The sequence below is a fragment of the Gymnodraco acuticeps genome, unplaced genomic scaffold, assembly GCF_902827175.1.
Source record: "Gymnodraco acuticeps unplaced genomic scaffold, fGymAcu1.1, whole genome shotgun sequence".
Taxonomy (NCBI): Eukaryota; Metazoa; Chordata; class Actinopteri; order Perciformes; family Bathydraconidae; genus Gymnodraco; species Gymnodraco acuticeps.
Window position 1 is genome coordinate 2,199,297 of NW_022989977.1, and position 25,812 is coordinate 2,225,108.

Below are 25,812 nucleotides of genomic sequence, written 5' to 3' on the forward strand. Positions count from 1 at the left end.
TGTGACCCATCTGTGTTGCAGACAAGGGAAAGGGAGGGGGAGGGGGTTTAGCAGGTGTATTTACCCAGGAGGGGGCTCCAGGTAGGTGGGCGAGCAGGCAGGCATTTGACACCCATCTAACCACGTGAGACCTCAGAGGTTGACAGCTGTGCTGCACGCTGCATGAAAAGTCATTGCTTACCACAGAGAAGATGGACTGCAGGTGATGCAGCTGCTATTTTTAACCTGAGGCCTCCCTCCAGGACTGAGTGCAGCGTTTCAATTGTTGGTCTCTCTCTGCTGCTATAACTGCTGTATAGTCTCTTTGTATTCAGGGTTTTATTCCAAAATGAGCTATTCATTGCAAGGGAAGTGACACTTTTGTGCAAAACATTTGATCACCCAAATTAAATTAAATTACAGTGCTCAAGGGTCAGTCCTTGATTTAAAACATCTCTCATTGTATTGATACAGTAGATGTATTGTTAGATTAAATAATACAAATTAAATGGTATCACCATAACAATGCCATTACTTTAATCTGCCTCTTAACACACAAGTGCAGCAGCAGACCGCTTAGTATTGTTTCCAAAACTGGTTGTGTAAGGTCTATGATGCAGGTAATAATCATTTATAATGTAAGAAAGAAAAGACAGCAAAAGTTTGCACTTCAGAACTCTACATATATTATGTTGGCTGTCTGTAACTCTCTGTGTTGTTCACTGAAGATATCCCAGGAGCACAAAGCTGGTAGGTTGTGATCTCTGTCGCAACCATTGCGGGATATCCACCTTTTTTGACAGTGCCACCAGGCTTCTGCCATCGTGCCTTTGAATGTTATGACGCTGGGAAAAAAACGAGAGGCAGCTCTCTGCACGTTGTAATAAATGTTTCACAGAGCGTGTGAAGTTTGTACTTAACGAGTCAGTCGGCCCAGTTTCTGCTCCCGTGTGCTGCGACAGCGATATGTGCAATAGTGACGGGTGTCAGTGAGAGTAGAGCAGACGTGTTTTTCTATTTGGATGACATAAGCGGGGTGCATTGGTTATGCTGTGAAGTCTGGTTTAAAGTGATAACAGTGATTCTTCCAAAATGGTAAATGGACTGTACTTAAATAGCGCTTTATCAGGTCTTTACGACCCCTCCAAGCGCTTTACATTATGGGAATTAGTGTTTTTGGATCTTGACCTATAACTCTGTAGGGACTAACTTTCTTTCTGAAAATAACCTACATTTATGTCACTTAATTACTTAATACTCATTACATGAATAGAGTGTCCCTCTAAATTGTAATATTTATAATGGCAGGATCAATAATAAGAGTAAAGATAAAATAGCTTAGCATAAAGACTGGGAAAAAATGGGTTCACAGCAAGCTAGGCTCTGCATGGGTTAAAACAAAAATACACTCTGAGCTCAAACCTGACACATTATCTACTTGGTTTATTATGTACTGAAATAGAAACGTTAAAAAAGGGAGTTATGCCCCAAACTATATTGTGTAAAGTGCAAGACATGAACCGGTGGTTACTAATTTCCTTAACGTCACTTATAATTGATACATTAGACAGCTCGATCTGCATCCAATAGGGGGGCATGTCAGAAAAATGTGGTCTGTGGTAAAGCAGACAGAGGACATGTATCTGCACTCAGAGGGAAGTCTTTGCATGAACTGTGACAGCCTTTAACACACACAGCAGCATGCACGCATGCATCTTTTACCCTCCAACACATCAGGGGTCCGTGTAAATGCAGAGTCCTGGCAGAGCACAAACACAGCCCTCACACACAACCACACACACACATACTATACTGTAAGACTCTGAAGCCTCCTGAGGAAAAGGGCGTGTGAGGCGTCTTCCCCTTGTGAACAGGATGAGAGGCAGGGAGGTGGGAGCCGGGGCATTCGTCTCCTCAGGGCTCGCTCTGGGATTTCCTCCAGAGGACAGAATAGGAAAATACAACATTTTATAAATAGATTCTCCCTTCTCGAAATACAGATATGGCCTCAGCGGGAAGGTCTTGGGACGGACGGACAGGATTTGCATTGAATTTCCTGATTTCTGTGCTCCCCATGTGTTCTCTTTCATCCATGAGGAGCTTTGTCTCGCTTACTCTAACTGTTTTATTGTATTTTTCTTTGCCTCCCACCGGGAAACAAAACCATTAACAAAGCTTCTGGATACTTTGTAATTTGTTGATAGGGGGTTATTTTTGTATTATAGATTTGATAACAGCCTGTGGATGTTTGATGGCTGTAATATTTGTACACATTTGTCTGTGAATGTGTATGAGCATGTGTGTGAATGCATGGGTACCCTTACGTGTCGTTGTCCAGCAGGCTGGCTGTCTGAAAGGCTGAAACTCATTGTCCTCTCTCCCTCTCCCTCCCTCCCTCCCTCCCTCCCTCCCCCCACTGTGGCTCCTGCAGGGTGGAAAGGAGCCAGCCTGTCTGCCCGCCGTACAAACTACAGCTGGAAGAGTGTCTGTCCGCGGAGCAGGTGCCCACCCCAGAGCTCATACAGGGCTACGTCAAGAAGGTAGGGGCTGCTTTACAAATACCAAGCTGAAGGGTTCATCTGGCTATGCCTAGCTGGAAGAAGGGATGCAGTGAGGAAGGAAGAGAGCAAGAGATGAATAAAGATGCATAAACCAGCATCAAATACTCAGTCAGAGATCCAAGGCAGACATAAGTGCATGTGAATCCAAAAACCAGAATATAAACTCAGCCTGCTACCAAGGCTCCAATGAATTTGTTCAGCACGTCCCGCTGTGTTAAGGTTCAGAGAACACAATGTTTGTATGTTTACAGCTGTATTTTTGTGAATAAACCACATGGTTGCGAGCATGCGGCTGTCAGGCTGGAGGCTTTTAACTGCAGCCTGTCACAATGCGTTCAGGCAGTTGCCAGTGGAGAACATGAGGTTGGAGGAGTGACAATAAAAAAAAGATGTATTTTTTCCAACGTAATTACTGCTTCAAGCGATAACAAAGGAAACACAGGGGTGATGCTGATGTGTGTATTTCAGGAGTTGTCAGGTATAAATTAGTGGGAACTTTAAAACTTTGATTTTGATGCAGTTCCTCTAATATGAGTCATGTAAACAAGCTTCTACTACTACCACTTATTACACGACTTAGTTGAATACTCAATTCTGATTGTTCAATTCAGAACATGTGACACGTTGTTTATACAGTAGAACAGACCGCTGTCAAGGACTATAACGACCGTTGCTAAGGAGGATCAAGGGAGAGAAAGGAAAAAAAGGTTAAAAGACGGAGCGCTGGACGTCAGATACATGAGCAGAAGAAGGCAGACAGGAAGTGAACACTAACAGGAACACGGTAGGGGCTCTGAAGTGTTTAAGGACTTGTTAGTGGCTCAGATACTTAAAACAGACTTGGACAGTGCTGCCGTAAAGTTGTTGTTGTCGCAGTTCCAGCTATTTCTATTTTGTTTTACTTGCACTATTTTATTGTGTTGCACTGTTGGAGGAGCCGGTGACCTAAGCTTTTCATTGATATATCTACACTGTAGCTAATGTACACATGACAATAAAAGCCTTGAATCTTACATCTTGGTGCGCCATGGAACGGAGTATTTTTTACTTAGCGGAAGAAATACGATTATTTTTAAGTCCATAAAATAATTTCAATGAATATTTGGAGTCGAGTCGTTTGTTTGTTTAGTATCTGGCCGTTTAATAACCTTCAGGCTGATCAAGATCCCTCCACTTCGCGTCGGGCTCCCTGATCAGCCTGCCGGGTGTTATTTTCCCCATAATGACCGCCTTGCTGCACATTGTCCCTTACTTACTTTGACAGATAGTTTTGCAATGCTGCAGTTTACCATGAATCTTATTCAGGCAGTAAGCAATATACTAAAAGCTATGTTTCCATGGGGGTTCAAGGCTGATGCTGATTTGCAAACCAAATAGCTTAACATGTCTGTAGTTTCCATACTGTAAATGAAAGCAGCAAACAGGAGCAGGAATCACATCCACTCATCTGATAATGAATTGGCTCTCCAGCTGTTGTGAATGCGCTGCTTGAAATAGCACTTCAGATGATATATAGGAACACACCCTGGTCTTTTGTGAGCTGGTAATGCTGCGTCATCGTGATTCAAATCAACCCCCCTGCTTAATCTGTATATTACCGACCGTTGTAGGCCTTTGAAGTCTCGATCCTGAACCTTTCTGTACATTTTGCCCTTCGATTAGTCATGCAGCCGCAGTCCTGTAGGACCTCATTACTGTTGGTTATCATTTTAATCTTTTGAGCTGCTACAGGCTTGCTGAAGGAGGAGGTGGAGGAGGAGGCCATGCTAGAAATCTATTAAAAGGGAAGTGGACATGGATGAGTGGTAGGAGTGAGCAGAGAAGTCCATTCCCTTCATCTCTTTCTCTTACCTTTTCTTCTACTCATTGTCTCAATCCCTCGTCCTCTCTTTGCCTCATCTCCCCTCAATCTCTCTCTGGGCTTCTCATCTTGACCTTCAGACACCTCCTCCTGGTGCCACTTTAATAACTTACGGGGGGAAATAGGAAATGTGGTCTCAAGTCCAAATTGAAATGGGTTTTTCACTGGAGGCTGTTGATATTCTGGTGGCAGAATAAGGGGAAGCTGCTCCCAGAATATTTTTCATTAAGTTTGCACTCTGCATCTTTTCTGTTAATGGAGAGAAACGATGCGAGGAAAAGTTTCCTTTTTGACCTCAAAACCTCATTTTCTTGACCTGAGGTGGTCTTATGTACGCCATTACGATGTCTGTTCGTTTAGATTAAGAGGTTTAGAAGAAGGTTTTGATTTTGTCACATGAATTTATACTGCCCTTTTATTGTTCAGTTAGCTTGAAATTCATATATATAGTTATATAGAGTACAGTATAAAGTTATTGTATGGCAGTTCCATTATTCATCCAAGCTTTTCTCAATAAAATATTTTGTTGAATTTATAATCTCAAGACTAACAAAAATATATCCGGCTAGTTATTTACTCGTTTACATTGAATCAAATGGTCTCTTTTGACTCGGAGTTTACATATTTTGTGATTCATTCCCATGTGTCACATATATAATACAGTACTTTTGTGGTTTATCTGAAGTCTTTTATGATATTGGACTGTTGAAAAAATATGGAAAAGGAAATCTAATCTGATGGTTCTACTTTGTCAAACACAGGATTTGATAAAATTGTAATGATAATGGTACTAAAATAAATGCAATCATTACGCCGCACTGTGTGAATCTACTTTGCGATCAACTGCAGCAACATTAGACAGTCAGAGCCATTCATCTCGCTCTCTCTCTGACTGCCTGCATAACCATTAAATGAGATACAACAGTTTCCTTTTATCTCAGCAATTCCATTTCAACATATTGGTATGGGGAATATGATGTGGATGCACCCAGAGAGCGTTCACTGATATTAAACAATATGGCTGGAAACAATGTGACTGTTTTCCAATTTAATTTCATAGTGAATAACCTGCGATTTGATTTGATTCTCTCCCCTCACTGTGGCTCGAGACAGAGACGGGCACCGCCTTTGCTTGGGGGGTGGGGGGTGGCGTGTAGAGGGCTGCAGAAATGGAGAATGGCATCATTAACATTGTCTGACAGTTAGTTAAAGTTTCAATCTCGCTCTGTGGCAGAATCCCAATATTGACATAAAATGTCAGATGACAAAAAAAAGACAGAAAGAAAGCGGAGTGCTGGATTTGTGATGTGGCCCGTGCCTGATTAGGGTTGCGGCCGCTCCAATCTAATCAACAACTGAGTGATTGGAGAAGCTGCTGGAAAATAATCAGAGGGGGGTACAGTAACAAAAAAAACAAAGCTCCAACTGATGCAGATGACTATGACAAGTATTGTGGGGGAAAACAATTCATTTTCTAGATAAATATTCTCAAACTAAGTCTGAAAGTCTGGTTTCAGTTTGAGGTGTCTCGGGAAATAACTTGAATATGTTCTGCTTCATGCTGTTCTTATTTTGCATCCTGAATTTACATTTTAGGCATTTGAATAGCTAATGAATGCAAAAGCAGCTTCACAAACAAAATCTCAAATAGTACATGCATTTAAGTCAAGGGACGCAACTAATGAATTCATTGATTAGTCCGCCAATGACAAACATTCATTCAGATCATTAATGGTTTAGTCTGTACATTATAGAAACATATTGTGTCCATCACAGCCTCTGAGAGCACAATTTAACATCTTCAAAGAGCGTGGTTTGTCCAAAACCCATTATAATCAATTGACTATCAAACTGTACAGTATACTGTACATCCATCCACTAGTTGTTTCAGCTGAAATCAAGAATCACTGAATGCAAAGCAGCAGCAGTAGCATTTCTGGTTTGTTTTGTGTGCTTATCTCTCTGTACAGCACTTTGGTCTGAAGGTTTTAAAGTGCTATATAAATAAAGTTGGATTGGATTGGATTCACTACTTGCATCATCCTAACTTCAGTTTGTTGTTCATGCTTCCAACAGCAGATCCATGATGCTGCTGACCAGGGGGTGATGTTCGTAGGATTTGTCCAGGAACCGTATGGGGCCCCATGTACCAGGATCCGAGAACCAGACACCCCCTCCCTTTCCCTCCACTCCAGTCCCAGCTCGGTGCTCGGTTCTCTGGGCAGCTGCAGCCCTTCAAACCCCTCAAGCCCCAGAAACCATGCAGCACCTGGAGCTCAAGCTGACAAAGAGGGAAATGAGGAGGCTCCATGCGAGGATGGGGAAGCAGCAACGAGTGGGGAGAAGATTCAAAGTGAGAACACTGGGAACCATTCAGGGAGCGGGGTGGAGGGCAGTCAGGGCGAGGTCTCGTCTGTGGCGTCTCCAGTGTCAGAGGGAGATGTGGAGCACAGTGAGGAGCTGACGGAGGAGGAGTCGCCGTGTCACAATAATAACAAGGACGGTGGCGGAGAAGCCAAGGAGAGGCTGAGATACCGCCAACGGAGAGGAGACGGTAAGTGTCTCTGTGGTTGCCATCACACTCAAACTATAGAGGTAAATGATGTGTTAAGCAAGACATGTATGATTAGGATCATGAAACTCGAAACATTTATTATCACGTGAAAAGAGCGAGGTAACAGTAGATGAAGGATGTAATGAGGTATGTGTGGATTCTTTATTTATGTATGGGGTAATAGAAAGCCATGGAAACATGTAATGTGTAGCAATTACACTGAATTTTAGGGAATAATGATACTAAATATCAGACAAATATGATGAATATACCTACAATTACAAGGATATCTAAATACTGTATACAAGTAATACAGTTTTGTTTACCATTAAATCAGCACCATGAAAACAAAGGTTATTTTTCCTTCCCTTTTTACTATGCAAAAAGCCAATTGCACATATTTCTGTTGCACTTTTTAAAATGTCCCTTTTTCAGTGGACACCACAAATATACGTAGCAGTGATTGTACAGGGCATCAAACTGTCACGTTTTTCAATATGTGGCCATATAAAACCCAAAGCATTGGAATAGCTACATAAGACATGAGGTGACTAAATATGCTACATGTTATTTGGGGAAACAGATCTTTTAAAATAATATTAAACTAATCAGCCCAACAGGGGCTCTATAATTAAATGTCGACATTTAAAAACTTTACAAAGCATTTAAACTTTACAAGACTCTTGGGTCCAGATGACACAGACCTGCTGCACTGCTATCCCTACAAATTACACAGGAAGGCCCGATGAGGGATGATAATTAAAAGGTCAAACTGTGAAAGGCTAAAAATGATTTGGTTTTTGCTACACACACGTGAGCTCAGTCATCACATCATAGCGGAAGCAGTCTGGGGTTAAATCCCATATTAGGGGCATCCTTTGATAACTGTAGTCTCCCATTCACAACTATTTAAACTGACATCTTGTAATCTTTAGCCAATATCTGTCTAGTTATGTGTAGATTTTGTGTTTTGGTATCATTTGGAGCCATAGCTTTTGGCTGTTTAACTAAAGCACAGCGTGGCACTGTAGATCCCTCTTGAAACACTTGGCAACTGCGGAGGTGTCATTTCTTGCTTTTGCCTCAACAATGTGCTGCCTTGGGATATAATCCCTTATATCCGTTACACAAAAGGGAATCGTCTTATAGCTGTGATGCATACAAATTCACACTTAGCCGATGAAGCTTAATCTGTGAAATTCACCACAACAGTTTGTCGGGTTTTTCGGAAACTGCACATCTCGTGCGTGGTTACACCTCTCTGAGCCATTAAGGGTAGCTTCCTTTTCTGCGGGAACACTGCTGAAATTAGGTAAGGCGTTTATAGTTTGATTTATTTGAGCATTTTGGATGACAGATGGAGACACCCAACACCCATCACCTCCCTCCTACCGTCTCTCCTCCTCTCACCAAACCTATTTGTGATATGTGTCAGTGCAAGGTGCAAACTGTGCATCGGACACACATCCCATTGGGAGTGTTAACGTTTCTGTGTTTGTGTGCATATACTGTATATTTGTATGTACAGTGTAGAAAGCGATTAGGTTTAAAGCATCTAAGACTGTGTTGCATAATTCATTTACTCTTTGGTGTGCAGCTCACATACTTTGATTAAGTTTGTGTCTTTATGTATATGTGTGCAATAACACAACTTGGCATCACAGCAGACCACAGCCCACTGGTCCATCTGGGCCTCCCTACAGTGCATTTTGCAGCGAGATAATCCCCCACTGCCTCGTCCTCTACCTCCCTCAGCTTCACAGCTCTCTCTCTACCCCCACCTCCATTCCCCTGAATCCCTGCGACAACGCCAGCAGCACTGGTATAGCAGCCAGAAGGGGTGGTAGGGGACCCTGCCAAGCTCCCATGTCCCTCTCTACTAAGGCCCAGTCTGCCGCGAAGGCCCAAGAGTCTCAGCTACTGCTGGCTTGTCCTCGCTAATCCTCAGATCTCGAGGTGAACGCCATGCAAGTGTTGGCGATAGAGCTGGCGAAGTCTGAGGCTTATGATGGAAAGATGATCACCATCCCCGAGTCTGGAGCTAAGGATAGAAACTGAGCCTATAAGTTTAGAGACTCAAATGCTTGGAAGGTTTAAAGAAAAAGGGATTCTGGTGTAAGACAGAACGGAAAGTATAACACGGTAGTGACAGCTGTACTATTGTGTCGGGATAAGAGGAAATACAGCTAATTTGCATGAGCTAAACACGTGTTGTAGGGAATTAAATGCCACCTGGAATGTTTTTTATGAGCAAAATACATATTTTATTTATTTGCCAGCCTTACCCTTTCCCAGTGATTTCTGTGTACTACATGAAAGTCACATCATCAAAATGAAAAAAGAGAATATTAACAAGCCTATGCTTAATTACCTAAGATAAGATATCCGCTTCTCTGATTGGTTGAGTTTCTTGTCAATATGTTTGTTTATCAAAGCTACTAACAAAGATAACAAGCTTTAAGGGAAGATCATAAACTGAAGTCAAGATATTAAATGAAGAGCTTTATTGTAGGTGTAATCCTAATGAAGTTCAGTCTGAAATCATCTTGTCAATGTCCAGAGGGAGTCATTAGAGTGGCTCGGTTTTCCCCTGAGATCGTTGTTATCTCTGCTCTGATGGGATCAGTGTCCAGCTTCTCAGATTAAAGAAACAGACGTTGAATTGATGACATGTCATGTTTGAAAGCCACGCTGCTAAGATCTGTTACAGGGTTACTGCGGCTGACCACCGGCATCAGATAAGCCTTTGAAACCAAATGCCTTCACAACACTCATGCGCCCACATGCTTTTTACTTGGACTGCTAGCAACAACAAGTCCTATTGCTTCAGAGTTTATTCTGAATGGCTTAGATTATTTTAGTTAAACCTGTTGGTGTGTCTGTGTCTGCAATACGCAAGTATAGCTATAAATATCACATTATTGATGACGGTAAGATTTAACTTCCCTGTCCATATGAATTATCTGAAATATTAATAAGGTCAGTGACCAACACTGTTTCTGGCTATTACAAATGTGTTAGTTGATAAAACAACCAAGAAAACTAAAAAGACTGCAGTATCATTATAATATCCCCTCATCATCACAAATCAAATCTCTGTTTTGTTTCATTAATACAACAGTGTTTGCCCGTGTCATTAACACTGTAGCTTTAGGGGTTACATCTTGGTGAGACATTTTAAATATGTATGTGTGTTAAAAAGTTCCTTAAAGATAACAGATTACTTACTGTATGTTTCATATGTTGCATTCTGCACTGATTCTCTCCCATCTCAAGCTTGTCAGAGTCACAGTGAACATGCGACTGTGGGTCACTGCTTTAAGTCTTGGCTGGTTAATCAGAGCAAGGAAGTGATGAGCCACAATTCATTCATAAATTCTGAGCCTTCTCATTTCGTATGATACAATGTTTTATTGATGCTTTGCAGCGATGCAACAAGTCAATCACAGGCCACTCTAAAACAAAACAGCATGTATCTGAATGCGTTGACTTCTTATCAAGTCAGATTGCTAGGGGCTGTACCTGAATCAAGATTTGTAAAATACTGCAGCAAAAAAGGAAAGGGAGGAAGGGAAAAAAACAGGCAGTGGTTTGACTGACAAATGCTAGCCGACTCGAGTGCTTCTCAACTGATTATTTGAATCATACACGTTTAGAGGGCAGCCCTACAGATTTCTATCAAAATGATTTCTGAAATACTCAGGAATGCCGAGTGAAAGCACGGCTCCAGTTTGACTGTTATACCGGAGTCTAGAGTAATGAATATCAGCAAGACAGATTTTTTCATTGCTACCTAAAAATATCATAAAATAGTCCTCCGATTTGTTGGTATTACCCTTTACCGGTTTGCCCCGCATGCTGAAATTCCCCATAGGCAGTAGTTAATCCCTCTGATGCTTCAGTATACAGTATCTCCTGTGAACAGAGTGCAACTGAAAAGATGATTATACACCCAGAGTCTTAGAATAGGTTAGAAAATTAGCTACCTGCCCCTCCATCTGAATTAGAGTCGCCTCGGTGTCATAATCATAGCATAATTACACTTTAATGAAATATGATGCATGGAAAACTCTCATCTATTATACAGAAACACATCTTATATGGTGAGAAAAACAGGGCCTGAGCAGAATGTTTTCTTGCTGGTGGCTGTTATTTTATGTCAAGCTGTTTATAAATATAACAAAAATGTCCCATCAGCATCAATGTTATCATCATTCTCAAATATGGTTGGATGTTGTTACTCATCTAATTACACAGTGATTACACGGAGATGCAGATTTGCTGTATTTTTTAATCTGTGCTTATACATGACATTTTTTAAAAAGCTGTTTTATGACGTGCCTGAAGCTCACCGGCACAGAAAGAAATCATGAATCAAACCATTGTGATACATCATTATAGACTTGTGGACCTAAACTGTAAACCACTTTATACATTAAAGATCGCTACAAAATCTTTATACATTAAAGATCGCTACAAAATCTTTATACATTAAAGATCGCTACAAAATCTTTCACAGTGATGATGTTTTGGCAAGACGGAGGCATGTTAAATGGGAAGCCATTTTGGTGTTGTGTGTTGTCCAAGAATTGTTTGCCATGTTCTCTACGCTGTAACATAGGGACGGACAAAGGGAGCGTGTGTGAATATTCTGCATCGATTCAACTTTTCTCAAGAGTGACAAATTATAAGATCTGGGGAATTTTGGTGGCCAGCTGTCACATCATCATCAGTCAGACGAGCCAGACAAGAAATGCTTATAAATGATTCATTCTTCCTGGATGTCTGCCGGGCGGATGGACGGAAAGACCAAAGCGATTGGGCCATGATTCCCCCTACCACCACACGTCAACGTGTGTGTGTGTGTGTGTGTGTGTGTGTGTGTGTGTGTGTGTGTGTGTGTGTGTGTGTGTGTGTGTGTGTGTGTGTGTGTGTGTGTGTGTGTGTGTGTGTGTGTGTGTGTGTGTGTGTGTGTGTGTGTGTGTGTGTGTGTGTGTGTGTGTGTGTGTGTGTGTGTGTGTGTGTGTGTGTGTGTGTGTGTGTGTAGGTTGACGGGTGGGTGAAAGTGCCGCCCGTTCTGCTCGTCCATCTGGCTCACTTGTGGAATGACAGTCTGACATTTGTATTTGAAAGAAAGGGGAAAACATTAGCTGACTTAATTTAATTAGCTTTTGCCCAACATGGGACCTTGCTCACATCTCCCGTTTTTCAAAGGCAAGGCAGAACAAATATTTCACTCACTCACATCCCAACAAATACAACTCTATCACTTTGATTTACAATGATATGAGAGAGGAACAGTGACACGCATACAATTGGCAACTTTGGCAACTGTTTCCCCCTCATGAGAACCACTGCATTATGTATATTTCTGCTTGATGTAAACAACAGCTAGCTGGAGAGCTTATAATGCATTATTCAAGGTTATACTATAAATTAGCTCAGTCACAATGAAATGGTCCCTTTTAGGTTCTGCATCAGCAGAGTAAAATCACTGCTGGAAAACAAAAGGAATACGACGATTACTTGTAGCAGTAATATATTCAAATTGCTTTTGATTCACTTCCCGTCTGTTGTTTTAAAAGAACCAAGTGAAAAAAACGAGTAGCAGCCTTGGAAAAAGATGTTCAGGGTATTGTAAGTCCAGCTCAGGGCAACAAAAGGCCAGGTTGAACTTTTGTTCGTTTTATGATGTTTTTGTGTACCAATTTTAGTGTACTAAATTAAGGCAAGGCAAGTTTATTGATATAGCACTTTTCAACACAAGGCAATTCAAAGTGCTTTACAAAAAATGAAAGACATTAAGAAAATGGCATTTAAAATCACTCATTAAAAAGAAAAGCTAATAAAATGGAGTAAATGGAAATGCTGCTCTATTTTTCTAAGACCATTTTCTTAAGCTCATATCAGTTACCAAGGGTCCTTGCACAGGGTACATGACACATTTTCACAGGAAGAGAAAATCAAACTGGTTGGATACCAGAAAAGCACAACATGCGTGTGTTGCTGTTGACTAAGAATTCTGTGGCCAAGAAGCTTTTTGACTGTCCTCACATTGGCTGAGTTTGTTGGTTTGCTTCTCTCAAAGGAAATAAATGTCCTTCCAATTGGTCTTAAACATTTGGCTCAAAATGTGATCAGGATCTTAAAGTCACAACAAAGTAAGTTATCCCAAATCAACAGTAGTTAAAGTTTTAAAGAAGTGGTTCATAACTAAATACTGCAGAAGGTTGTTCTCATGGCAACAAAAGTAATATATTTCAAACCCAAACTCAGTCTCTCAGCCAACCGTTTACTGGGCCATTTCTTATATCTTCTGGCAGCTGGGGAGGGAAATTGCTCCTGAAGACGTTGCCAAATTGCACTTTGGATTGGGGCCAATGTACGGCAGTAATTCAATAATCATGTAGTAAAATGTGGGACTCCCACAGAGGTTACATCTGTATTGTCACAACCTTTACTGAGTAAAATCAATTTAAGACGTTTTATTTTCTGTTTTGTCTTAACAGGGGTGGAGCTGCTCGCTCTGTATAACCACCCGCCGATCAGAGAGGGCCAGGTGAAGTACTACACTGTCAAGGTGCCACTGCGAGTGCAAAACTGTGATGAGGGGGTCAAAGGCGTGGAGGCCAACTGGCTGGACCACATGACGCAGCACTTCAACAACGGAGCCTCATTGGTCGATGGATACTTCCACCTGGGCAATACAAATGGTAAGCCAGCATGACTCATTGTTACTGCAGAACAAAGACTTTTCAGAGGAAAAATATGTGGGACAAAATGTCTCAGGAGGAATACAACTTACTGCAATTTTTATTTCCACACATGCCGTGTTTAGGTTCCACCACACACACAATCAAGACACATTAGAATAAGAGTTTTGTAATGTGCAAATAAAACAAATAACACAATGTAGTTAAGTTAATATTTAAAGAGCCATAACCTTTGGTTTTGGTTTCTTACATTTTCTAGAATTGTTCCTCTACAGGTACTTTTCCATATCTTCCCAGATTTAGGTCACCATGAACTTTAGTACTGGCATTCATGTTTATGACAGATAAACTGCAACGCTATAGAGACATAAGCCTGTACACCGATAAATGCTCTGTTGCATTACAGTTGCTAAAAAGCTGAATGAAGCCAGGTAATGGCTAATACATTGCTAACGTTAAAAATGTGTGTTTCAAAATGGCTTTACATACAACCCCGACTGTGAGAGTTCAGCAACATGTTAGCACTCGTAATTTCTTTGAGTTTTAAGTTAACGAATATTAGAAAAATGCAATGCTGTATTTCAAATGAGTGGTTTTCACCAGTCGGCTGTGCAGCTGCTCGAGTATAGGATGCTGGAGATTATGGAGCTGTCTGGTACCCTTTCCTAAACTATTTCCCGTTTGGGTTTCCCTCTTCCATCAGACCCCTCTGTGCTTCTCTCTGACACTGGAGAAATCAGCCAGCCAGAGTAAACAAGAGTCATATTTCATTAATCTGGGAAACTGAACGCCTCAGCAACTCTGAAACATAGATAATTAACCTGATAACAAATTAGTGCCTCCTTGCATATTTTATGTCCTGAGAATAAAGTAATGAAGTGTATTATGATTCAATTTTATTCCGTCCTCTAACATGTTTTGCATTTTTCATGCGCTGCGAAGATATGAGTCTCTTGAACAATAAAATGACTGGCTAGGATTGAAAGCTGCATTATGAAACTGCCTCTGCCTTCCCCGACTTATACGACTGAACTCAGCCCTCAGCTTTAGCTCAGCCACTTTAGAAAACAGACAACTTTACAGAGGTGAATGCTGTACTTTGTAGATTGTTGGTCTCTTGTGAGTAGCTGGCAGTATGACATCAAAGCAGCATCCCGTTTGTTGTTAGCAGCTAATTACATCAAACAGCCGCTCCGCTTTCGAATCAGTATCCATTCTTGCCGTTTCCATATTTAGCAACTTCTTTGAGACGAGCTTCTGAATTCATGATGAGACGCTCGACACGATACAGGAGGCCATCTCAACCTCATAAACATCAAGGACATGTTTGACAGAAAAACAGCACACTAAAGGGAATGGACTGACTGACAGACTCACGCATGCAGTCAGATGGATGATCGTAGTGACAGCATTGTTTTGAGATACAGAGCAAACCAGCGCGCTTTAGCTTTCATCTACTGACGTACACACAGTCTAATAAGTGCACTGATTGTTTTTTTCGAAGACTGCCCTCCTTCTGCCCTATTATTTTTTTTATGAACTTTTATCCTGTTGGACTTGTATTGTTTTTAAACCATATATTCCTGAGTCAGGCAGGCGGAAGCACTGTTTCATAATAGATGATAATAGTCTTTCGGAGAGTCGGTCAGTCTACCACTTTGGTCCAGACGTAAACATCTCAATAGCTGTCATGCCATGAAATTCAGTGCTGGTATAAATTGTCTCAAAAGGGTGAATCCCAATGACCTTGGTCCTCCTCTGACATTTTGAATGCACCACCAGGGGGTTGACATTTGGGGTTTGGACTGGAATGTCTCACCATATTGGATGGATAGCCATGAAACTCAGTACAGATATTCATGTTGCCCTCAAGAGAAATTGTAATATCTTTGCTAATCAGATGAACACAGTTTGTATTGAGCCATCATAAGGTAAACATTGACAAAATACCTGCAAATCTCATGACAGAGTTATAATTACTGCCAAGTATAGGTTTACACATACTCAGTGGCGGCTGGTGGAAAATATCTTTGGTGGGGCTGTTGATATAGTGAGTAAAAAATAATTTTTTGGGAGAAATGACCCCTTAAATTAGGACTTCTGGTGATGTAATGGCGCGTTTCCACTGCAGCGCGGAGCTCGTTTTAAGCGTGCCGAGTCGTGCGGGCCCCGTTTTTGGTTGCGTTTCCACTTGGCCTAGTACCGGCTAGCGGGTCCTAATTCACAGTTTTTCTGGCCCAATAAAATCGTGGTTCTAGGGCCAGGAACAACCAGGCTGAGTCGGGCTGAGTATGCTAAACTAGAGAGAGAATCGCTGGCAAGGGGGCTACAACTACAACAAGATGAACATATTTGACCGTGATTTAATTGTAATACACGTTCCAAAATGATGCCGAAGTAACAGCATACTGATACCGGTTAGTAAAAACCATGAATTAATGCTTTGACAAGTCTGCAGACAGACGGCAGGCGAAAAACCTATTAAAATGCGTGTTTTCTGAATGGAGATTGGCTAAGCTAACGTTGTAAATGCTCCGACCGTCCACACTCACAACAACGGCCTATACAGACATAAATAAACCAGCGACTGTATTCTCCATGACACAGACAGTATGTGGTTTGTACTTGTTTAACTTTTGTCTATCTGATCAGATCGTATCTGTCCCCGGCTGTTTGAAGAGCAAGCATGGGAAACAAAAGACAGCATTTACCTGTTTGCATCCAGCTAGCCATGCCTTCCTGGTGTACCAGCTACGTGAGAAGCCTCGTTGATACGTTTTGTCTTTTTCACGAGCTTGCTGTGATATATACAAATCGGGTTGGTCCGGTCCAAGGTCTTTAAGCAACAGTTTATCTCCCAAACTTCTCCTTTCGAAAGGATTGGAGACGCTGATTGGCTGAAATTATGTTTCGGCATCATAGTTTACAGATAGCAACAGTCAGCTGCTGCTGCACTGGTTGAGGGCTCCTTTCTTACCGCCCAGACGAGAGAGGGTAATGACCATAGACTGTATATATAAAAGGTACATCAGGAAACATGTGACTTATCAGTAACTTTAGACATCGTCGTAACACAATTTTAAATGAGATTTTATTGTAGATTATACATTTGACTGATACCAATATATATATAATATTTACCTTGTTTATTAAAAATAAAAATAAAAATAAATTATTTTTTTAAATATATATTTTTTTTGTATGTGGGAAGAGGTGGGGCGTTGCCCCTAGCGCCCCTATGGGCCGGCCGCCACTGCACATACTATGTTCTTTGGTGTAAAATGGTATAGTTATGCAGCCTTAGTTCTACTTTTTATTAAGCGCACATTTTAGCTAATGTTAGCATGCTAACTTTCTAACATAAAAGGATGAACATGGTAAACAGTAACCTGTTAAACGTCAGCATTTTTGCATCGTCAATGTGAGTATGTGCACATGCTGACGTGAGCATTTACCTCAAAGCACCACCTTCAAAGCTAAAGTGCAGCTTCACTGATCTGTTAACATGGCTGTAGACGTCCTGTCACCTGATGTGTTGCTTCACTTTTTATTATATTTGGGAGTTGGCAGGTACCATTTCAAACATCTAAAAAAAAGAGCCTCTGTAGTGCCTTGTTCACAGGAATATTGCCTCAAGGATAAGAGAGATCTAAAAGATGCAGATCCTTGTTTGAACCCCAGTCTCATATTAAAATCCTGCAAACCTGCCTGATGGGAACGTTTTAAGCAGTTGTAATGCTTTGTAATCTGAGATGGGTTATAAAATCCTTTGGGCATTTTTAAAATACAGATTTCGCATCAGTCATCAACCCATAAAACAAAGATATACTCTAGTCCATTGCTAAGAACGTTGCACTGTGATTCAACAACAGCCACTGAAATAAATGCATAAACAAATACCCATTATTGTGCTATTGTTATCAGAAGTCCATCATCATTACGTAGTTAATTGAAATTAATTTACCATGTAGCTCTGTGCATCTGATGCCTGAGTTCCAAATAGTCACATGATTTATAGTTAACGTGAAAGCACTCAAAGAGCTGCTTGCGATGCGTTATGGAAGGGAGAAGGGAGAATGTGATTGACTGGCCAATACCAACAAAAAAAACGGGCCATATTGTCTTATTAGTCGTGATATATCAGTAAATTAGCCTCATATAAAGTGGTTTATTGTCCTGAATTGTTTGCTGCTTCGGCTTAATTGTATCTTTCTGATCTTTATTCTCTCGGCCAGCCTAATTGGATTAGTTGGCAACATTAAGAGGATTTATTCACCTTTTGAAGACAGCAGATTTTAAGCCAATTGCATTTATTGCAAGGAGCATGAAACTGATACAAAATAAAATATGATTATTACTCTGATAATAGTACAATACATCTGAGTTTTGTTTTTGTTGTTTGCTTGCTGTTTGTTGACCTACAGCTCATAGATTGTTTTAGCATGTGCATCACTGTGCATGTTGCTGCTTGTCCTTTTTCTAAAAACTGTGTCTTTCGTTGCTCGTCGTTAAGGCTATTGTGCATGGTCCAGAGGGTGCACATTTAAAAATGAACCGTGTCCCCATGTTCCTTCTAAAGATGGGTTTCAGTGGTGAAGCTGAATGATGAAGCATTGTTTGCATACATGTGTATTTGTGTTTGCTTAGATGTTGTAAGTCCTTCTCTTATGTGGCAGGTTGGTTGCAGCGAGTGGAGATTGCGCCTGAGCCACAGGGTAGGATATTACAGCAATATTGAATTTACAGATCCTAAGCTGCACGCAGGCCCCAGTGTCATAAGACACGCATTAAACATTCATACAAACTGTAGCACTGTCTGCAAACACGCACAGCAGGCCTACATGCAGCCCCATATACTTTCTAAAAAGGTACACCCATTTTTTACACTAAAATACACACAAGTTCACACTGCATCCCTGGAGTTGGGAGCAGGGTGGGGGGTTGAGTTTATTTACTGAAAGACTGACAGTAATGGTGTTGACGGGGAGTTTGCTTTTGTTACCGGTATAGCTTAAGCTATCTCCAGAGCCACAATGAGGATTTGTAGCCCGGTTGTGAGACATTGAGCTATTCATATGCATGGCAGTCGGCCTTCACTGGTTTCTAAATGTGGGCAATGCCAATGGAGGGAGAAAAAAGGGGGGAGAGAGCAAGAGAGATACAGAGCATATGAAATGCTAATACTTGTTCTGTGAAAGAAATCTGAGAAGGTTGATGAGAGGGGGAATAAAAAAAAGCGATGTTTGTGAGTCTGTATATATTTATATGCATATCTACATAAATCACGCATTTGTGTGTAGTTGCATTTATGTGTATACAGGTTTTGAAATGACAGACAGGTTCTCCTAGCACTGGGAGTTAGAAACCATGCCGTTTGGTGTATTTGGGCACATGAGCAAACACACTCGGGTGGTTACACTTCTCATGAGCATGGAACATTGTCTTCCAAGTAAAGGTGTAAACCAGATCAACTGCAGGAACGGGCTAAACATGAGCATCCATTATCACACAAATGTGTTAAATAGAAAGGTAGATCATGATCACAGCTGTAGGATTTAATGAAGCCATGAAGTAATTTTCACTGTGGAGTGAAAAGGTGCCATTTATATATTGGGTTCACTTATGAGCACCGGGATAATCATTACACATCAGTAGCTCAGCAGGCACACGTCCAACAAAAGGTGTTAATATCTCTGTTGATAATCAGACCCACAGATGTTACTAGTCCTGAAGTTCCACTTTGTATTTATTCTTTTTCTTTTGAACTGAAAGACAATCTTCTAGTAAGGAGATTACGCTTTAGAGAAGAAAAATATACTTGTACATGTAAATATTTAAAAACTTCAATGCTTGAGTCCCAGTGCATGTGCTTTCGAGGTTCACCCTCAACCTCAGTGTGCTTTGGCCTGTGCACATGGCTGCACTCATAGTGTAATAACATTTCAGCTGTAACTAAGTATATTAATGAATATTAAAACATATTAAAATGCTTGCCCAGCTGGAGTTTGCCAACCCTGTGTATTAAGAAAAAAGCAAACAAATTATACATTACCGATCATCTTTTCCTTCTATACCAGCTAAAGTCTGCCCGGTAACCCGCAGGTACCACCTGCCAACCGCTAAACCTTTGGCTCTGCCACATCCAATACAAACACACAGATACACGTTAGACATCCTGGTCTCCTTTTCTCTCTGTCCCTGCATCTGGATGTCCACTCACCCAGTTTGAAATATAGATAAGCTGTCAGCAGCCTGTCTCAAGCTCTCTCAAGCAGTGCCTGGCACACATGTTTAAATCATGTCAGCAGACATGACCTTGGGCAGGGTCACTTTCCGGCTTCGGCAGCATGCAGGCATCTCGACTTAAAAACACATACAGTGAATCGTGAGAGCGCATGGACATAATTATTTGTTTTGTTTTTGACACTCAAAAGATATATTTTGTCATTTCCATGGCCAAAAACACAAAGCACTAGAAAGATTGCCACAAAGAATATTATAAAATATCAGTTGAGCAGTCCTTTTGTGTCCTTTTGTATTCTTATCTTTACAGTACAATTCCCAACTACAAAAAGTGTGGTATAGTAACACAAACTAAATGGTTATTAAAAGAACCATCTCAGTGTTTTTGCAAGTTTCTATTAGCTTCCGTTTGGATGATCAATGAATCATTCAAGTCATTTTTCTAGAATGTGATTTAATCGTAGGTTTGTCACCTCAAGCTTTTGAAAAACCAGATCATTTTCATTGTTCTGATGTTTCAAAGATGTAACTGATCATTTGATCATGCAAATAATTATTAGTTGTAACCCTGGCTGTTTTAACATGTTATTCTGAGGCCAGTGACTTTGCAGCAGTAGGTGATGCACACTTAAACCCAGCTGGACGAGAACAACTTCCAATATACTTTCTCTGCTATTTCCATGACCATGAATATTAGGAACACACAGATTACAAACGTACTTGATATGTGCAGCCAGAGATACATTCGACATCCAAACACCCACACACTAAAGACTGTCACCAACGCAACACTTTAAGTTTCAGTCTCTGTGTGTCAGCACTGTGGTTGATCCTCTCTTCTGTCATTTGAGTGCTGATTTCAGCTGCTGGGTGTCACTAGCTGTCACCCTGCAACTCCAGCTATCTGGCTCCCCCCTTCCATTTGCTTCTGTGTCCTTCATTCCCAATGCTGTCGCTCCCTGTTTTTAGAGCGACTTTATTTGCATGCTCTGCCCTGCGACCTTGAGTGTGTGAGTCACGGGGGATGGAGAGCAATTTTACTGAGGGCGCACAGTGGTTTTTGCAAGTGTAAACAACTTATTCTCAGTCGGCCCGCTGGCTGCTCGACTCAGCTCTCAGTCAATAGGCGCAAGATAATGTTTATTCGTGCACGCAACCGGTGCATTCCCCTGACGCACTCAACGCCCCCAGCAACCAACTCCTTCTCATCCACTTCCCTCCTTTTCCCTCATTCTTTCTCCTCCGCTCAGCCTCTGTCTGCATTATCACCAGAGACAGGCTGCTCCCTCTAGAGCAGCGAGACAGAAACCCTGTGTCGATCTCACCTGAATGATCCCTGTGGCGCCGACACAGAACCAATGGTGGGCCTCACATTTTCCGTAAAGGCTTCTTTCCAATTATATGCCACGGGCTGAGGAATGAGAGGGAGACGCATTGGACTGCAGGAGGAAGGGGCCGATGGAGGGAGTGGAGGAAGAAAAAGGGCAAGCGGGTGGTTGGGGTGAACAACGACAATGTCTGTATTTGAGAGAGTAGGTGTCTGAGAGATGTCTTCAATTGGGCGTGCACGGGTCCCAAATAGGTTTTCAGGGAGGGGAAATAAAAAGGGGCCCGTCGTCTCTCCTACCGTCGTCTCTCCTACCGTCTTGCTCACTCCCTTCTTCCCTTTCCACCTTTCCCCTCGCTCTCTCCACAGGCGGAGTCTCCAGCTGCCTCTCATCCCCCTGTTATTAGGGTCCAGTAATGAAATGTGGAGTGTCTCGTATTGGTGCCTGGGCCCCGGCAAACTGCATTAGTGTGTAAATGGTGTGGGAGTAATGAGAAAGCACTCAGAACAGCCAGGAACACTGGACCACGGTTTTGTGTCCGTGCCTGTGTGTGTGTGTGTCCGTGTCCGTGTCTGTGTGTCCGTGTGTGTGTGTGTGTGTGTGTGTGTGTGTGTGTGTGTGTGTGTGTGTGTGTGTGTGTGTGTGTGTGTGTGTGTGTGTGTGTGTGTGTGTGTGTGTGTGTGTGCGCGCGCATGTGCGTGCGTGTGCATCAAATGAATAACAAGAGACGTTGGGTGGAGTGGTGTCCCGGCTCATGGGGGCCAGTGTGGTGTTTCTGTCTCGGATGCCAATCTTGCGATTGTTAGCTTCGAACAGAAGAGAAGCTTAGAAAATCTATTTTGTCAGGAGCACACAATCTCACTAGTGGCCTAAAGCATCAACGTCAATGTCCTTATGTGGCTAACTTAATTCAAGCCTTTTTAAGGTGAGTTATGCAGGCTTAGCAAAAGGATTTATGCTTTAAAGCCTTACGGACAGACTTCATTAAATCAGTGGCTACGTTTGCTATCGCTAAATAATTTTTTTAAGGCGTTGACTCTCAGTCCTGCTCCTCTCGATCCTATCAGCTATAGCATTCACCTTGTTTCCCAGCTGTAATTAGCCTTTGTTTAGCTGTCAAGCATGGTAACCAGCAGGGCTCTGAAAACCACTGATGAAGAGCATAATGTCTCTTCTTCTTTACCATCCCAGAAGGGGAATACCTACTCCTTTTTTTACACTGTCTCCTTGCATAATGTATAAGTGCACATTGCTCATACAAATGGGCCACACTATGGCTTTGTAATAAAGGGTTGTGTGTGAATGTGAGTTATTTCATTCCATTTCCTCTGGCCTGAAGGGCCTAAAGAGATACAAGACAGACACGCTCCATCCAGTAAATACTCTTTTCACGGATTGATTATTTTTTTCTTTGTCTCTGCAGATATGCTGCCTAAGTCTGTGGAAAGTGTCTTCATTTTCCAGGAGGCGTGCGAGAGCGACCCAAACTCGACCACACCGACATTTGATGCCATCGTGGTGGAGCAGTGGACCGTCATTAACGTGAGTGGAGAACGTTTCTCTTCCTTAAAGTGTCACAGGGCTTGTGCTTTTGTTTTAAAAGGTTGCATAAGATATTGCTGCTAACCAAATTAATGTTTCCAAGCTATCCATTACTAAGCAGCTTAATATCCATGGAACAAAATATCCAAATTAAATAGTGCACGATATGTTTCAGTAAATGCATGCATTGACTTATTTGGATGAAAGGGAGGAAAGAAAAATAAGGAGTGTTAACACTGAATGGTTTGATGTAAATGAATAGTTAGGCTGTGCCCTTGCAGTCACGATATCTCAACAAAATGAACAAGAGCATGCAGATTTTGAAATGACGAGTCAAACAGCACTCTTCACCATATCAAACAAAAAATGAGGGAATATATTTGAGGGAAATTAAGGTTTATACCTCAAACAGAGAGGCAGGGGATTAGTACATCGATACCAAGAGCCATTGAAGGTGTTATGAAGTTTTGTAGTAGGCTTTTTCTTCAATTCATCACCTTTTAAAATCATATTGATATCGTAGCATTTAACAATATATGAAATCCACATTGACCAGGCCTGTTTAGGGAACAAAGCATCTGAAAAAGCCTGATCCTCTGGAGTTGAAATCAGTTGTCACTCAGATATTGTGCCCTACACCCCCTCCTCACACTACAGCCAACCTTTCCCCCAACAACCCCAAAGGCAAATCTGACAAATCTCAATTTATGGGACATATGTCACGATCGCTTGTCTTATCAGGAGCAAACAAGCTCTTATCTGCCCACCGATTAGCGTCTCCCCTCAGCACAAGTTCCAAGTTGAAAATGTATTTCTGCCCAGAGTTGAAGGGTTTGCAGCCATTTCTTTGCCTTTCATCTGTATGTGTGTGACAGTGTGTATACATGTTTGTGCATGCAGCTGTATGTGCCTGTGTGGGTGAGTTTGGTGTTGTTGGTCTGTATGTGTTTGCCGATGCTATCTCTGTAATTGAATTTAGACTTTATGCGGCCTCTGGCTGTCCAAGTGTGAAAGGAGACTTTTGTCGCCCAAATGTTGCTCTCTGATTGTCCAGCCCAGTGCTGATGGCCACATATGCCAATAAAAAGACTTCAATGGCCGTGTGTCGGCAGCAGAGCCTCCCCTCCTCTGAGATGAATTGTAATACTGTTACAGCTTAATGGATTTCAAGGCTTCCTCAGAATAGTCAACAGTGAACAACACCGAACCTAAACCCAGTGTTCCAGGAGATCCAATCAACTCTTCCACTGGGAGTTTATCAGAAACTGTTTCACCAGAGCAATCTGCACCATGCCAAATCAGATTGACAACCCACTCTTTCACAAAGGGCGATCAGGGCATCACATCATCCCCAGTCATTGTGATGACTGCCTAAAATGGATATGCAAAGTGTCCTGACAGCTCATTATTGTCTCAGTGCCAGGATAATTACAATGAAAAATAAGACAGGATATTGATTGTGGGTAAGGGTTTATTCTTCTTCTTTATATACGTCATTTGCTTTTCCCCCTAGTGCTTATTGTTTTATTTTTCCAAACGTCTGACAGGCGATTGGATGAATGAAGCTCAGAGAAGGAGAGGAACACAAGCCGTTTCACCGAGGGCAAGCAATCATTTATATTGTCGTCAAGTGGGAGTGTATCATCTCTGTGATGGCGTCTGTTCATCACTGAAGGATAACGTTTTGTTTTTGTATTGTTCCATTTATAAATGAGTAATGACTAATCAGAGGATTTGCATGTGAAAAAGCTTTTGAGTTTCTAATGGCATCAGATCTACAGGTGTTCACAAAACAGCAGAGTGGTGATGAGATGCAGCATATCAGATTACTACTGAATATGGATGCGTATGACTATTTATAATACTGATTTCTAAAGTTATTCAACTTTTCAATGAGATTATTTTACATAATATGTGACATGTGGAAGCTAGATTAGTTGTGCTGTGTCATGAAAAGGAATTTAACTCAATGTTTGATTTTTTTACGAGTTAGATAATTCATAACATTTTCCAAGTAACTTACCCTACAAAGGTTAACAAAGACTGTCTGTACTATACTTCAGGGTTTCCCACACATAGACTTGGACGGGCCGCCCAGGTATATTAATGGCCGCCAAAGTATATTTCGCGACCCATTTAGGTTAGGGATGCACGATATTGTTTTTTTTAAACCGATACCGATAACTTCCTGCTTCTCAAGACCGATACCGATACCCGATAATAATATAATATATATATATATATTAAATGTACCTGTAGTTTTTGCACACCTGGTGGTAAAAAAAAGACTAGTAGTGAGCAAATGACATGAGCATTACTACTAAGAACAAAACAAAGCCAAGAACAGTTTTGACTCTTCAAAGCCTTTTTCAAAAGCCTCGTCGATAGGTAAAAGCCCCGGTGCCTTTGCAGCTGGCTTTGGATTCGCCGCTAGTTTAGCAGCGCAGGCGTCTTCTTCGTACGCTTTTAACACACCATCGTAGCGATGGCGATGTTTCAGGTGACTAATCAGGTTGGAAGTATTATAGCTCGTTGCCTTTTTCCCTCCTCGTGGAACTTCTGCATTGCATTTGTTAATACAAATAGCAAGCGAACTATCTAACTCTGAAACTTTGAAATAGTCCCATACTACCGGCGACATGTTTGTTTACTGTCCTGGCTTCACGGCAGCACACCATTTACGTCACAGCCAGGCATGAGTTAGGGAGCGCTGGATTTGTGAAAAACTCCCCTCTTCCTAAACCACTAATACCACAGTACTGGCAAAACGGGAGGAGCCGAGAGAAAAACAAGCGCCCCTCATCCCAATCCACCCACACTGCAGTATTTTTTTCTTTTTTTTTACCCAAAAAATATATTGTATACTATCGGGGCTATTAATACTGTTATCGGGTTTATCGGGATGACGTCATAATTCCTATCGGGCCGATAATTATCGTGCACCACTAATATAGGTTTTTTCTTTTTCTTTTTTTTGCGATCGATTAACTTGTGGACAATGATCCCTCGCTCTATGCCTCCTGTACCCAGG

The 25,812-nt window shown here is 41.6% G+C and overlaps 1 protein-coding gene across 2 annotated transcripts in view; it reads left to right on the plus strand.

The window, feature by feature from the left end:
- Positions 1–25,812, plus strand: part of LOC117543245 (raftlin-like) — a 100,937-nt gene that overhangs the window by 56,515 nt on the left and 18,610 nt on the right. For both annotated transcript variants that reach the window (XM_034211391.1, XM_034211392.1), the window contains exons 4-7: positions 2,411–2,519; positions 6,478–6,955; positions 13,465–13,668; positions 22,663–22,781. In XM_034211391.1, coding sequence (XP_034067282.1) covers positions 2,411–2,519; positions 6,478–6,955; positions 13,465–13,668; positions 22,663–22,781 — 910 coding nt within the window. The remainder of the gene's footprint in view (positions 1–2,410; positions 2,520–6,477; positions 6,956–13,464; positions 13,669–22,662; positions 22,782–25,812) is intronic.